This window comes from Mytilus trossulus, chromosome 6, assembly GCF_036588685.1.
Source record: "Mytilus trossulus isolate FHL-02 chromosome 6, PNRI_Mtr1.1.1.hap1, whole genome shotgun sequence".
NCBI classification, from domain to species: Eukaryota; Metazoa; Mollusca; class Bivalvia; order Mytilida; family Mytilidae; genus Mytilus; species Mytilus trossulus.
Window position 1 is genome coordinate 42769444 of NC_086378.1, and position 15459 is coordinate 42784902.

At 32.2% G+C, this 15459-nt stretch overlaps 1 protein-coding gene and 1 long non-coding RNA gene across 3 annotated transcripts; one reads left to right on the plus strand and one right to left on the minus strand.

Annotated features, from left to right (window-relative positions):
* Nucleotides 1–19: 19 nt before the first annotated feature.
* On the plus strand, nucleotides 20–9167 carry LOC134721376 (large ribosomal subunit protein mL52-like). The gene is made up of 5 exons (XM_063584339.1): nucleotides 20–140; nucleotides 2948–3023; nucleotides 3475–3542; nucleotides 7416–7480; nucleotides 8991–9167. Exons 1-5 carry the CDS (start codon nucleotides 98–100, stop codon nucleotides 9111–9113), a joined length of 375 nt encoding a protein of 124 aa, XP_063440409.1. The 5' UTR covers nucleotides 20–97; the 3' UTR covers nucleotides 9114–9167.
* Nucleotides 4544–6971, minus strand: LOC134721374 (uncharacterized). Of its 2 annotated transcripts, none has more exons than XR_010107842.1 (3): nucleotides 6437–6971; nucleotides 5617–5685; nucleotides 4544–4849 (listed from the first exon to the last, which is right to left on the minus strand). It is a non-coding gene; the product is annotated as an uncharacterized LOC134721374 (long non-coding RNA). The 2 variants fall into 2 exon arrangements; XR_010107843.1 differs by having other exon boundaries at nucleotides 6059–6971.
* Nucleotides 9168–15459: the final 6292 nt, after the last annotated feature.

Consider the following 15459-nt stretch of genomic DNA (forward strand, 5'->3'; position numbering starts at 1 on the left):
TCTTTTTTTCATTGTTTACATTTTGTATTTAGAATGGTTCCCTGTCATGTAGACTTGGACCAAGAAACAGTAGAAGGTTGACATGTGAAGCTCAGAAATGAGTGTAACACTAACTAGGGCTATAGTTCAGACGACAAAAAGTAATTCAGATCGTTTTTAAAAGTAGAAACATACCTTAAGTATAAGTGCATATTTTTTGCGACATTCTTCATTGCATTTGCGTCCCATAATATATAAATCCTGCACAGAACTTTTTTGAAATCTTGAATTTTTATTGATATAATCAAAGACTTTCTATACTTATACTAAAGAAAGTCCCTGATATAATTTTGCTCTTTTAGGAGATAGTTTAACTTATAAAAAAGAAGATGTTGTATGATTACCAATGAGACAACATTCCACACGAGACAAAATAATGAAATACACAAAAATAAACAGCTGTATGTCCCTGTACGGCCTTCAACAATGAGCAAAGCCCAAACTGTGTATTCATTTTGGAGTTTATGTACACTGGAACATGAGGTGCATAGCGTTTCCAAATGGGTGGGTCTTTTCACCACTGAACACCACCAATCACCACCAATCACCACCGAACACCCCAAAACCCACCAAACACTAAGAAAAACTGTTATATTACTAGTATACAATAAAACGATCAAACAAATTCAATTACGTATAATTAAAAAAGTTTTAGATTTTTATGGGCATCACTTTTATGTTAAAATCGAAAATCAATTGAAGGAAAAATGTCTCCGGATTCATCACTTTCTGGATCACTGTTACATTGTGTGTGTTATTAAAATAATAAAATTCAAATATATTCATAATCAGTAATCAGTTGAAGTATCTTCGATCTCTGTTCTCGGCTAGATTTTGACATTTGTCTCTTTTCTTGTTATTGGTACAACTATTTTATAGAGAGAATTCGAAAGATAAAGGAAAAAAATGGAAAAAAATATATTTGAGGTGTCCATGGGGGTCTGCGGAGTTCAAAAAGTGGGGTGTTTTAGACTCTCCCTTTCTGTTTTCTGTAGATATTTGGACTCTTAATCTTCTGATTTGTTGAATTAATAACTTGAAAATTATATTTAAGTCATATTTATAACGTTAAAAGACAAAATAATAAACTTTTGGGGTGTTCGGCGGTGTGCGGTGGTGAAAAGACCTACCGTTTCCAAATAGCTTCCTACAGTTTGAAAACTAGGAAATTGTCTGGCTACATGATTGTACACACAGTCATGTCTGGTCATGCATACAAACATGTTTAATCTATTGTAGTTTTATTTGTATTGGTTATTATCCAAAAAAAGAAGGTGTAGTATGATTGCTAATGAGACAACTCTTCACAAAAGACCAAATGTTACAGAAATAACAAGTATAGGTCACCCATACCATATACATTGTATACATGTACATGCTATTTCGAAGTATGATGTTGCAAAAATACATTCTGGAACAATCAGGATTTGAAAATCTTTCAATATACAATAGGAACATCAAGAACTTGATCTTAAATATATATACAGATATACATTGCAAGTGTCATTTAGCAAATTTGAATTTGTCAGAAACTTCTATTTAAGAGCAGAAAACTATATTGAATTTGATAGGATAATTTGTTTTTTTTTTATTTTTCAAGAAAGTGAGGCCAGTGCACCTCTAATATTGTAAGAGCAATTCTCTTATCAAATTTTAACCAATACTATTGTTTTATTTTCATCAATAAGTTTTCCCCATATAAAACCATTGTAACTTCTTTAATTTCAATGTAATTTTAACCAAGGCTAGGATTTTTTAATTTGTTGGTTTACAGATCCCCCGACCCGATTGTGCCGATTTGCAGAATAAAATAAAATTGACTTTTTTCATGCTTTTTTATTCCCGCCGACCCTAACAAAAACATTATCTCTAGAAAATATATAAAATATTCTTTTTTTATGAAATGAAATGCATTAAACATTAACGGAATTGATAACACTTTCTGTTGTGAAAACTAAAACTTCCAATTTATGTATCTAAAAATAAACAAATCAATCATGACTGACCTTGAAATGTCGGTTGCGCAAATAATTTTGCTTAACAAAACCTGTGTTTAAAACCCATTACACATGAAGTTTGTTTCCTGTATTTGTCATCATTCCCTAAGATGCATCATCTCATAGAAAAATTGAAAATGAACTTGTCCAACCAGGGAAGAAGTCAAGTTGAAGAACTTAATTTAAACAAATCCTTTGAATTTTCTTCAGATTTGTGTTATTGATAATAAAAACAATTCATCCATTTGGCTATAAAAATAATGGGAATGCTTGACAACTGATGAACCAGATATTCACGTTTTTCCAGTGGACAAGTCTATTGGGTTTTCGACATGTGTGTTGAAACTTTTTTTCGAACAACGTTTTTGCATTTTTTTCTTTATCAGTTTCCTGTTTGAAGATCATTAAAATTAACAATTAATTAAGGACTACTTTTGTGAAATAACTAATTAATTTTGTCTTTGTCCGTGGACACAAATCCTCCTTGTTCACGGAAAATTATTAAAGAATGTCATGGGATGTTTATGACAGCTGCAGCTATAACATTTCATCGAAACCAATATTTAAGAAATGATGATAAAACAGCATACAAAACATATTGTTAGAAAGGTGAAATATATTTTTTTGACATATTTTTCCGTCTTGAGAGATATTTTTTTTTTCTTTTTTTTCCTGACCGACCGACCCGACTTTTTCATTGGGAAAATCTGAAAAAAACCAACAAATTAAAAAAACCTTGCCCAACAAACAAAAAACCAAGGTCTGTATCCCCCCCAAAAGTTTTTCAAGTTAAAGGAAATTATATTGGCGAACATTCAGACAGCCAAGCTATCTTATGCACCTTGTCCTTTTTTACAGAATTTTTCCTTGACTTTTGGAATTATATTTTAAATGGTGTTGTGTATTTTCAGTTCCTTTTCTTCAACTTAGTCGTCAGATCCATGTATCATCAAGAAAAGAAAAGGGTAGTGCTAAGTGGAGAATCAGGTATGCTATTGACATTAAAAATCAGATCTGAGATGTTTTGTTACTTTCGTTTCAATATTTTAGATACAGCAATTATTTTATTTTTCTTCTACAAAAATGTATAAAGGAATGAATATTTTCCTCATTTACCATTATCATTATGAACATTCAGGGATGATAACTTAGGTCAAAAGAGGTTGATCTTAAAACAAATCGTGGAGAGGGAGGGGGTAATGTGGTGAATCTGTGTTCTGCTGAAGCATGCAAGCTCATTGTTGACAACCATTTAAAGACCTTTATGTTCTTATATTCCCTTCATTAGGACTCATAGTCAAACATACAAAATAAAGTTTGAATTTTGAATTGTTTTTCTAAAGAGCAGATAGGAAAATTAGAAGACTTTGTAATCATGATCATATTCCAAAAAATGTATTCTTTTTCATTGAACACACAATATTTTTTTTGTTATCAGTCAGGGTCAGGCCAGATCAGGAAATGAATATGGATTATTGACAGAAATGCCTGATTACTCTTTCTTGGGTAAGTAATTCAATAACAATACCTATGAGCAGTAATTATCAATTCATTGTTAATTTTAACATTTTCAAGTTGTTTTATAATTCATCGGTCAATGTTAAGATTTTGCGGTTAGCATAAAAAAGAATGTGGTATGATTGCCAAACTTGTTGCCACTTGGACAGAGATATTATTTTTATATAAGGTTTATAATAAAAATTACCTTTTTAAAAAAAAAATGGCGTCATACTTTTAAAAAAAAAAATTGCGTCATATAATGAATGTCGTCATCGTCTTAGTTGTCGACATAAGATGCATTTAGTTTCTGGACAATAACTTAAGTTTAAGTGAAGGATCTCTATGAATTTTTACCAAAAGGTTCAATATCACTAAAGGAAGGTTGAGATTGATTTTGGGGGTTATGGTCCCAACAGTGTTGGAATTAGGGGCAAAAAAAGGGGCCCAAATAAGCATTTATGTACTTTCCAGACAATAACTTGTCTTTAAGTGTATGAATCTGAAATTATACTACAAGTTTCCATACCTGAAAGGGATGGTTAGGATTGACTTGGGGGGGTTATGGCTCAAACCATTTAGGAATTAGGTGCAAAGAAGGGAGAAAAACTACCGGTAGGTTTTTTCTGGTTAATGGACAATAAAGACAATTTAAAAGCAGTGTGAGGGGGTTATCCAAATACATTTAAAATACAATGTTGTGTATGTTTGGATTTACCTCCCTTACTACTTGTAAATTATGTATAAAGAAATGTCAGGTTTTGAACTGGCTCAATATCTTTAATTGTTTTCCCATAGGCGATAATGGTAACGTTTTTTCCTGTAGATCAGTCCATATCGTAAACTTGGATATGTATGATAGCTCGTTTCGAAGCTGTGACATTTTCACATATGTGGTTAAATTTTCGGGGTACGAAGTGAGATTACTTTTTCCGTAAATTAGCAAACCCCGAACATCCTTTTGTGATGCGGCTCCTTGTGGTAAAATATCCACTTTTTAACACAATAAGTTCTTTGAAAATTTAATACTTTGAACACATTCAATAGCTCCATAGTTTTTACACATTTATTCTATGTTCCTCTACTTTCCTAATCACCACAAATAATTAAGTTCAGTCATTTGTTAAAAATAGAAACATGTCCAATATCACTACACAGAGATTTTTTCTTTACACATGACTTTTGAGTTCCTCATTTCAAGGCGCATTAGGGATGTTGTCCCATATTGCAATCCATAGTTCTGATTTTTCCAAATATTTTTATGTGATCTTCATAGGTATGACATTCTGAATAAATCTGTGTATTTTTGTCCATTTCTGAAAAAAAATAAAGTTGTTTCAGCACTATAAGGCAATGACACTTTTATCGCTATATTTATTTATTTTGAATACAAAGTGTATGCATAATTAATTTCTTACAGTATACCTTCACTAGTCAAAAGAAGGACAAAACATCTGAATGTAACCTTAAATTACAACACACATCCCCTGTTAAAGCATTCAATAAAATTTTCTGGTGCCTAAAAGTGCATTTTGACAGAGAAATTATGCAAAAATGAAGATTTCATAAAAAAAAACACCAACAAAATACTTAATTATTCTAGCCAGTGGAAACCTGGTATTTTATACTGTAGAAACCACTATAAACTACTGTAAAAGTCATTTGAATCATATAATTAGAGTGCAATGAAGTGCAAATTTTCAAAACTTGTTCTTTCACATAATTGTATTTGAGAAAAAATGTTTTTTACATGTATTTCAGTGAAAATCTTTTATCAGTGAGATATCGGCATGAGGTTTTAAAGGAAACGTTGTGACATCACACGTAATATGGCGTCATTAAATAACGACATATCAAAATAATGCTAATTATAGTTTGCAGTGTTACATGAGGAACAGTTGCCGCAAGGTTTAACTTGAAATATGGAGTCGAAAAGATCAGTAACCAAGCATTTTCATTTAATGCCAAGACCATAGCAACAGTTTTCATATCAGTATATTTTTAACATACCGACTGTAATTTGAATTGCATAAATACCATAAATAAACAATTTAGAGCTTGCCAAATAAAACAAAATGCTTACCAGTTATTCAGGACCTTTTAACACCTCTAGTTTGTCATCTCAGGTTAAAAAGTAATGATATGTCTGGAACTGAAATAAGAAAAAAAAATTACTCAGGCTGTGTTATTATTTGGTTTAAATACATAAGTATTATTGAGAGAGCAAAAATCAAATTCTTGAATGTTTTATCGCAAAGAAAGAAAAATGCTTCTCCCTTGTGGCTTATCAACCTTCATTTAAATCTTTTATATTAGAAGCAACGAGTGGTAGCTAACTAGCTTAATAGTTGAAAAGGTGCAGCAATATTGTTTTCGAAAGGTTTGTTGACCCTCCCCCTTTTTCACTGAGAAAAGACAATATCTTGTGATTTGCTAGTGTGCATTACAAATAATAATTCATGATTTCTTTAATACATGTACATGTTTGTCTGTTTATTAACTGCATATGATATCTACTGACTGACCATGGGTCAAATTATTGGATAAAAGCACATGATGATGATGTATTTCACTTTACTCGTATGGAGTGTGTTATCTCCCTTGATTATCAGTTATTCCTGTAAACCGGAGTGATAATTACATAACAAAGACTGTATTGTGTCATGTTTACTTACAGATAAAACTATTATGTTAGTTCATGCCTTTTTCAATTCATAAACAAATTCCTTTCGGATCTCTCGGGGGTGTAAACAAAGTTTGAATTGTGCCTAAAAAAAGTGTTCAGCCCCGTGCCTGCAATGCTTTCTAAAAGCGAAAATTTCATTGAGTATCTGCTGGTATTTATCTATAATGGTTATCTGAAATCATCTGGGATATCTAGGTATAAATAAAAAAATACTTACCATCATTTTCACAATTTTCCCGGGTGTACAAGGTGAAATCATCCATAGATCACTCTGGAAACTTCTGATTTATCTTTTTGTAAATTGGCTCAATATCTTTAATTGTTTTCCCATAGGCGATAATGGTAACGTTTTTTCCTGTAGATCAGTCCATATCGTAAACTTGGATATGTATGATAGCTCGTTTCGAAGCTGTGACATTTTCACATATGTGGTTAAATTTTCGGGGTACGAAGTGAGATTACTTTTTCCGTAAATTAGCAAACCCCGAACATCCTTTTGTGATGCGGCTCCTTGTGGTAAAATATCCACTTTTTAACACAATAAGTTCTTTGAAAATTTAATACTTTGAACACATTCAATAGCTCCATAGTTTTTACACATTTATTCTATGTTCCTCTACTTTCCTAATCACCACAAATAATTAAGTTCAGTCATTTGTTAAAAATAGAAACATGTCCAATATCACTACACAGAGATTTTTTCTTTACACATGACTTTTGAGTTCCTCATTTCAAGGCGCATTAGGGATGTTGTCCCAACTATTTGCAATAAAAGGGTGTGTGTCAATTGGCAACAGCATAGTGTATTGCACAAAGCAAAAAGGGGGGGGTAAACATTTTTTAAGGGGTGGGTTGGGGGTGGTGGTCAATTTGCAAAAGCTTAGTGTATTGCACCAAAGCAAAGAAGGGGGTTAACCTTCTTTCTTTTCTTTTTTTTTTTGGGGGGGGGGGGGGGGTCATTTCGCATCAGTAGTGTATTGCACAAAAGCAAAAAATGTTTAAATTCAAATCATATAACCAATTCTAAGTTCTTTAACTTCAGTTATTCTGTGTCAGAAACCTATAATGTGTCAAATATTTAATTACTATCCAAATTCAGGGTCGGATCTCTGTGGTCATATCCAGTTGCGCTCAGCGAAGCAATTTACTGAATAATCAATATGACAGCAATATCAAAATCTGTTGTTTTATTGTAGATGGTAGACCAACACCTCTGTCTTTGAGACAACAGAAGAGGAGACAGGAGAAGATAGAAGTAGCGGTATGTTCAAAATTAGCTTAATAGAACTAAAATTGAATTTAGTTCAGAAAGATATAATTTTAGTCTTACGGTCATAGGAATTACAATCAGGCAGGGTAAACTTTTGTATAAAGCTTTATATTTAAAAGGGGATAACCCCTGTATGCTTCATGCCTTGTAGATAGATGCCTTATGTTACTAAGTTTCTGTCTGTCATATGTCTATTGTCCTAGACCTCATTTTCATGGTTCAGTGACTGCTTACATGGGTTCCTTCCAAGGTCTTCATGACCATCAGACATGATTTCATGGATCAGTGATCAAGGTTGAAGTTACATGATAATATCATTTTTCAGTTACTCTAGGCAGTAAGAGAACTATATTTGGTGTATGGAATGACTGTAAGGTGTTCATGTCAGTCTGGCAGGTTCAATCTAATTATCGTTACCTGATTTATGATGTTTCCTTGGTCAATGACAAGTTTTTATGGTTTTGTCTATTTCATGGTTCTATAAGCAATTAATAGGTCAACTATATGTTGGTTCAAGGAATGGTCATAATGTTTACATGTCAGTCTCATGTATTATCTGACCTTGACCTAATTAATGTTCATTTTTCAATTTTTACATATTCCTTTAATCTATACGCTAAAAGTCAACTTAATTTGGTGTATGGAATGATGATAAGGTGAACAAGTCTATCTGAAATTCTGAACTTGATCTTACTCATCTATTATTGTTTATGTTAAGTTAATGAGTACTTGTAGTAAAGCACTTTTTTTTAAAGTTTTTTTTTTACATTTGATCAATCATCATGTGTGCTCTTGAAATGGCTTCCATAATGCATTAAAGAATAATAGTCATCTTAGATTTGACACAACTATATTGATGAATCTGCATTAAACAAACATTGAATCTCTGTTTATGTTCATGATTAAAAATGATCATCACAATAGAAAGAGTGACAGTTATATCTAATGGCAACTTTCTTGAAGGTTTATTTCATTCGAACTTATAAGGAACCTAGGAAAACACTTGGGAATCTATTTTGAGGAAGCAACCTCAATGCATAGTGTATACTGTTCATTTTCATGTCATTCTTTACATCAAACCAAAAAATCTATATAATTTCAAAGTTCCTTGTAGGGCAATTTTCAAGTTGTTGCTGTCTACGTTATAAAAATCACTGTTGGGTACATATCAAATGAATGTACATTTGTCGAACTTTTGAACTTACGAGTTCAGTTGTCACATCAGGTCCGCAACATTAGCTAGTAACCATTTTTATGCGAGGATGCCTAGATCACAGAATTATGTTTGTCACATTTATGTATATAAATAAACTTAATCTGGGAACATTTTTAGGGGACAGGTCCATCCAATATCATTGATGTCAGCAGTGTGGTATAATATTGACCCTCTGCTCTGAATTTATTTAATTTTACATGCACCTAAAATGCCATTATGTAGAATATTTCCCATTATATTTCAAGTGCTAATCATGCTCATTGTTTCTTTTCTTTTTTCATCCAGAAAGATATTATGAAGAAATTAGGACAAATAGATTTTGCAAAAGAGAGATTTGAACTACAGGAACAATCTAGACAACAACAGAGACAGTCTTTACTGGACAATAAATTAAAAGCTAAAAGTTGATTGTAATCTGTATAGTTAGTTTGTATATAATTATCTATTAAATTTTGTACATCAGAGTGTTTTGTATTTTTAGTAAATTTTGACTGCAAGAATTACTAGAATATCTTTTCTGTACTAAGGTTGAGTTGTCGTTTCTTTGACACATTCCCCATTTCCATTTTATTAATGAAAATCTGCAGAAGGTTATGTATAAATCAAAATAGAAGAGTAAGCATCTAAAAGACAATTCACAACATCTCAACAAGACATCCCTATGTCAAAATAATGTCTTCAGACCACAGAAAAGAGTTTACAGTATGCTGTTGTGTAACAGAAAATAACACCATATTTCATGAATTTTGTGAGTTACCATTTACTCTCCTATTATATTGATGAACAGAGAACTAGGGTTGCATTGCATTGTTGGCAAATTTATTTTGATTGTAACTCTGTGGTCTTGTGGTCAGAGCTGTGCTTGCTTGGATAGATACTAAGACGTTTTGGGTTCAAACTCTGGCCAGGTAATCCAAATATTTCTGTTTATCTGTCTCAACACAGCCGATAAAGAAGATAACAAAGACTGGTTAGATCATATTCAGAACTAAAGGCTCTAAGGAGCCTGTGTCACTCACCTTGGTCTATGTGCATATTAAACAAATTACACAGATGGATTCATGACAAAATTATGTTTTGGTGATGTTGATGTGTTTGTAGATCTTACTTTACTAAACATGCTTGCTGCTTACAATTATCTCTATCTATAATGAACTTGGACCGCCCAGTAGTTTCAGTGGAAAATATTTTGTAAAAATTTACAAAATTTTGTTTAAATTGACTATAAAGGGCAATAACTCCTCAATCGGTCAATTGACTATTTTGGTCATGTTGACTTATTTTTAAATCATACTTTTCTGAACAATATTGCTGTTAACAGTTCTCTATAATAATATTCAAGATAATAACCAAAAAAAAGCTGAAGAATTTCCTTAGAATTATCAATTCAGGGGCAGCAACCCAATGACGTCTGAAAATTTTAGAGCAGATAGATCTTGGCCTGATAAACAATTTTAAATGATTTGGTTTCAGAGATTTAAGTCAAAATCTATTAAAAGTCATGTCCATTACCAATCCCAGCAAAACATATTAATACCTTTGTCAATAAGTGAATTATATATCGCTTCCTGTAGACTTTTAAAAATAAAAATATTGCGTATACTATACATTTATTTTGTAGTTATTTTTATCGTAGCCTGATTTGACCTTTCTTATTTTAAATAATTACTGTTAGAAAGGTGTGTGTCTGTGATAAGATTATAATGATGTGTGGTAATCAAGTAGAAGTCTTCGATTTTCAGTGATGTAAAAATGATTAAGCTGCACCTGGTGTTTCAGATATCATTTAGGTCATTTTTTACCAAGGTCGTAAATCCTCATCAGGTACCATAGCCTTGTACAATTATAATTACTGTGTAATTACAATTTGATTAGTTCTTGCTGTGGTAACATCATCTGTAGTGGTATTTTTAGGGCACTTTATTAAGTCGTGTTCTTTACCAATCCCAGCGAAACATATCAATACCTTTGTCAATAAGTGAATTAAATATTGCTTCCTGTACAGACTTTAAAAAAATAAATCTATTGCGTACACAATACATTTATTTTGTAGTTTTTTTTATCGTAGCCCAATTTGACCTTTCTTATTTTAAATAATTACTGTTAGAAAGGTGTATGTCTGTGATAAGATTATAATGATGTGTGGTAATCAAGTAGAAGTCTTCAATTTTCAGTGATGTAAAAATGATTAAGCTGCACCTGGTGTTTCGGATATCATGTAGGTAATTTTTTACCAAGGCCGCAAATCCTCATCAGGCACCTCAGCCCTGCATAACTACAACTACTATGCAACTACAACTTACTAGTTTTCGCTGTGGCAACACATTTTATTAATAGTCCTGTCCATTACCAATCCCAGCAAAACATATTAATACATTTGTCAATAAGTGAATTATATATTGCTTCCTGTAGACTTTTAAAAAAAAATTATACACACCTTTCTAACAGTTATTATTTTACATAAGAAAGGTCAAATCAGGCTATGATAAAAGTAACTACAAAATAAATTAGCATACCTGACAATATCTGGATATGGGTATTAAGTCTGATCTTAATATGTACTTGTGATTAAAATCATTTGTTACAAACGGGTTTTATTCAAAATAAACAAACAATTGTCTAAATGTTCAGGACTTAATTAAATCTGTATTTGGGTAAGAAGATGCAAGCATACTATTTTTATTGTGTCTTACACTGAGAAGCAAATAATCTTTTACTACTTTATTAAAATATTGTGTAAAAACGTAAATTTTGAGCTATGAAAGTCAAGTGGCTCAAGCATTTTTCTGAGGAATTTTTGAAAAATTTCAAAGAAATATTTTTTACAGTGGGTTAGCTTTCATTAGTCTTCCCTATCCTATAGATTAACAACTTTTGGTTATATTCATAATTTAGAATCTTTATTGAAGGTGGAGCATGAATGCACAATTAGTTAATTATATTGATGTGTCATTTGTATGCAAGAGTGACATTCCTTTGTATTATGTGCTGATTCAAAAAAAAATATGGGAGTATTCTCTCCCTTTAACAGGACCATTATTTTATAATAAGTATAGGTTTCTGATATAATTTAATAATTACAATATCTATTAATTCAATATATTTCAGTTTACATTGGTGTATGAATATAATTTCATAAATTTGAAACGTTAAAAATGATAACATACCAATATAAAGAACCGTTCATCATTTAAAAAAAAAACTAAAATGAAAGTTAATAATCATTATCTCCCCTTCATGATAGATTGATTGGGAAGTTAACCAGAGTTATCTTATAATAATCACAGAGGGACTAGCAAGCAATTTAAATTGCAGCTTATTAGCTCACCTGACCTGAAAGGTCAAGTGAGCTTTTCTCATCACTTGGCGTCCGTCGTCCGTAAACTTTTACAAAAATCTTCTCCTCTGAAACTACTGGGCCAAATTTTACCAAACTTGGCCACAATCATCCTTGGGGTATCTAGTTTAAAAAATGTGTCCGGTGACCTGGCCATCCAACCAAGATGGCCGCCATGGCTAAAAATAGAACACAGGGGTAAAATGTATATTTTGGCTTATATCTTTGAAACCAAAACATTTAGAGCAAATCTGACATGGGGTAAAATTGTTAATCAGGTCAAGATCTATCTGCCCTAGAATTTTCAGATGAATCGGACAACTCGTTGTTAGGTTGCTGCCCCTGAATTGGTTATTTTAAGGAAATTTTGCAGTTTTTGGTTATTATCTTGAATACTATTATAGACAGAGATAAACTGTAAACAGCAATAATGTTCAGCAAAGTAAAACCTACTAATAAGTCAACATGACCAAAATTGTCAGTCAACCCTTTAAGGAGTTATTGCCCTTTATAGTCAATTTTTTTTAAAAATTTCATCAGTTTTTGTAACTTGTACAAAAATCTTCTTCTCTGAAACTACATGGCCAAATTAAACCAAACTTGGCGATAATTATCATTGCGGTATATAGTTTGAAAAATGTGTCCAATGACACCGCCTACCAAACAAAATGGCCGACATGGCTAAAATTAGAACATAGTGGTAAAATGCAGTTTTTGATTTATATCTTTAAAACTAAGATATTTAGGGCAAATCTTTCAAGATTTAAATGTCCATCAGAATAAGATCTATCCCCTCACAAATTTTCAGATGAATCTGACAACTCGTTATTGGGTTGCTGCCCTAAAATTGATAATTTTAAGGAAATTTAGCAGTTTTTGGTTATTATCTTGAATACTATTATAGATAGAGATAAACTGTAAACAGCAATTTTGTTCAGCAAAGTAGGATCTACAAATAAGTCAACATGATAAAAATTGTAAGAGTACCCCTTAAGGAGTTATTGCCCTTTATAGTCAATTTTGAACAAATTTTCGTCATTTTTGTAACTTGTACAAAAATCTTCTTTTCTAAAACTATGGGCCATATTAAACTAAACTAAACTAAACTATTTAAAAAAAGTGTCTAATGACCCCACCTACCAACCAAGATGACCGGCATCAGTAAATACAGTAACAGGTGAGCGACACAGGCTCTTGAGAGCCTCTAGTTTAACCTTAAAACAAATAAAAACTATAAACGAATGTAACTTTATACAAATATAAGGACTTTGTTAGCTAAATCAACAAATTTTATTAGATATTAAGAATTTTTATTACAATAGATTAATATGCTAAATAAATGCCTGTCCCAAGTCAGGAGCCTCTGGCCTTTGTTAGTCTTGTATTATTTAAATTTTAGTTTCTTGTGTACAATTTGGAAATTAGTATGGCGTTCATTATCACTGAACTAGTATATATTTGTTTAGGGGCCAGCTGAAGGACGCCTCCGGGTGCGGGAATTTCTCACTACATTGAAAACCTGTTGGTGACCTTCTGCTGTTCTTTTTTTATTTGGTCGTGTTGTTGTCTCTTTGACACATTCCCCATTTCCATTCTCAATTTTATTAGTATATGCAATAGATTTTATTTTTAAAAGTCTGTACAGGAAGCCATATATAATTCACTTATTGACAAAAGTATTAATAGGTTTTGCTGGGATTAGTAATGGACACGACTACTAATAAACAATTTTAACCCGTCAGATTTGCTCTAAATGCTTTGGTTTCAGTGATATAAGTCAAAATCTACATTTTACCCCTACGTTCTATTTTCAAGTTCAAAATTTTAACCATAACGGCCAGCTTGGTTGGTTGGCCTGGTCACCTGACACATTATTTAAACAAGATACGGTTTACCCCCCTAATGATTGTAGCCAAGTTTTGTTAAATTTGGCTCAGTAGTTTCAGAAAAGATTTTTGGTTAATGACTTGTATCTATGAAGCATATTTGAGGCTTGGCAGATTTATTCTGACCAATAATTAATAACAAGGATTTCCATGAATCTTCATGCCAAGTTGGTACATCATATATAAACAAGAGTGCACACACTGAAATGTCTCGCCTTCTTTACTAATCCTTGATACTATCTTGATAGACCTAAATATAAAGCTTTAGTACAACTGTCACATAAACTCAACATTAACCAAGAAAATGAAACATTGATCAATGAACCATGAAAATGAGGTCATTGTCTGATGAACCATGCCAGGCAGACATGTACAGCTAACAATTCTTCAATATTACAAATATAGTTGACTTATTGCTTATAAATAATGAAAAACAGACCAAAACACAAACACTTAAATCTTAGCAATGGACCGTGAAAATGAGGTCAAGGTCAAATGAAACCTGCGTAACCGACATATAGGTCATACAATATTTCCATATACCAAATATAGTTGATCTAATGCATAAAGTATCAGAAAAATAGACCAAAACTAAAAAACTTAACTTTAACCACTGAACCATGAAAATGAGGTCAAGGTCAGATGACACCTGTCAGCTAGACATGTATACCTGACAATCATTCCATACACCAAGTATAGTAGACCTATTGCATATAGTATAAGAAAAAGAGACCAAAACACAAAAACTTAACTATAACCACTGAACCATGAAAATGAGGTCAAGGTCAGGTGACACCTGCCAGTTGGACATGTACACCTTATAGTCCTTCCATACACCTAATTTACTAAACCTATTGCTTATAGTATCTGAGATATGGACTTGACCACCAAAACTTAACCTTGTTCACTGATCCATGAAATGAGGTTGAGGTCAAGTGAAAACTGTCTGACAGACATGAGGACCTTGCAAGGTACGCACATACCAAATATAGTAATCCAATTACTTATAATAAGAGAGAATTTAACATTACAAAAAATCTTAACTTTTTTTTCAAGTAGTCACTGAACCATGAAAATGAGGTCAAGGACATTGGACATGTGACTGACAGAAAGTTCGTAACATGAGGCATCTATATACAAAGTATGAAGCATCCAGGTCTTCTACCTTCTAAAATATAAAGCTTTTAAGAAGTGAGCTAACACCGCCGCCGCTGCCGTAGCCGCCGCCGCCATAGCCGCTGGATCACTATCCCTATGTCGAGCTTTCTGCAACAAAAGTTGCAGGCTCGACAAAAATAGTATCATTTGTCAAACCTCTTGACTGTGACAATTGAATCCTTAAGTTAAATGGAGTGCAGTGTAGCTTTTTTATAAAGAACCATTAGTTCTCCTTTAATATTTACAAGTACCAAGATCAGTACCATTAGTGGCTTTTCTAAAGGTTATTCCTTACGAGGAAAAACAGCAATACCAATGCAGTTCCATCTTTTAAAATTTTCTTAGATTTGTTGTCATGATTATCCATTTCTTT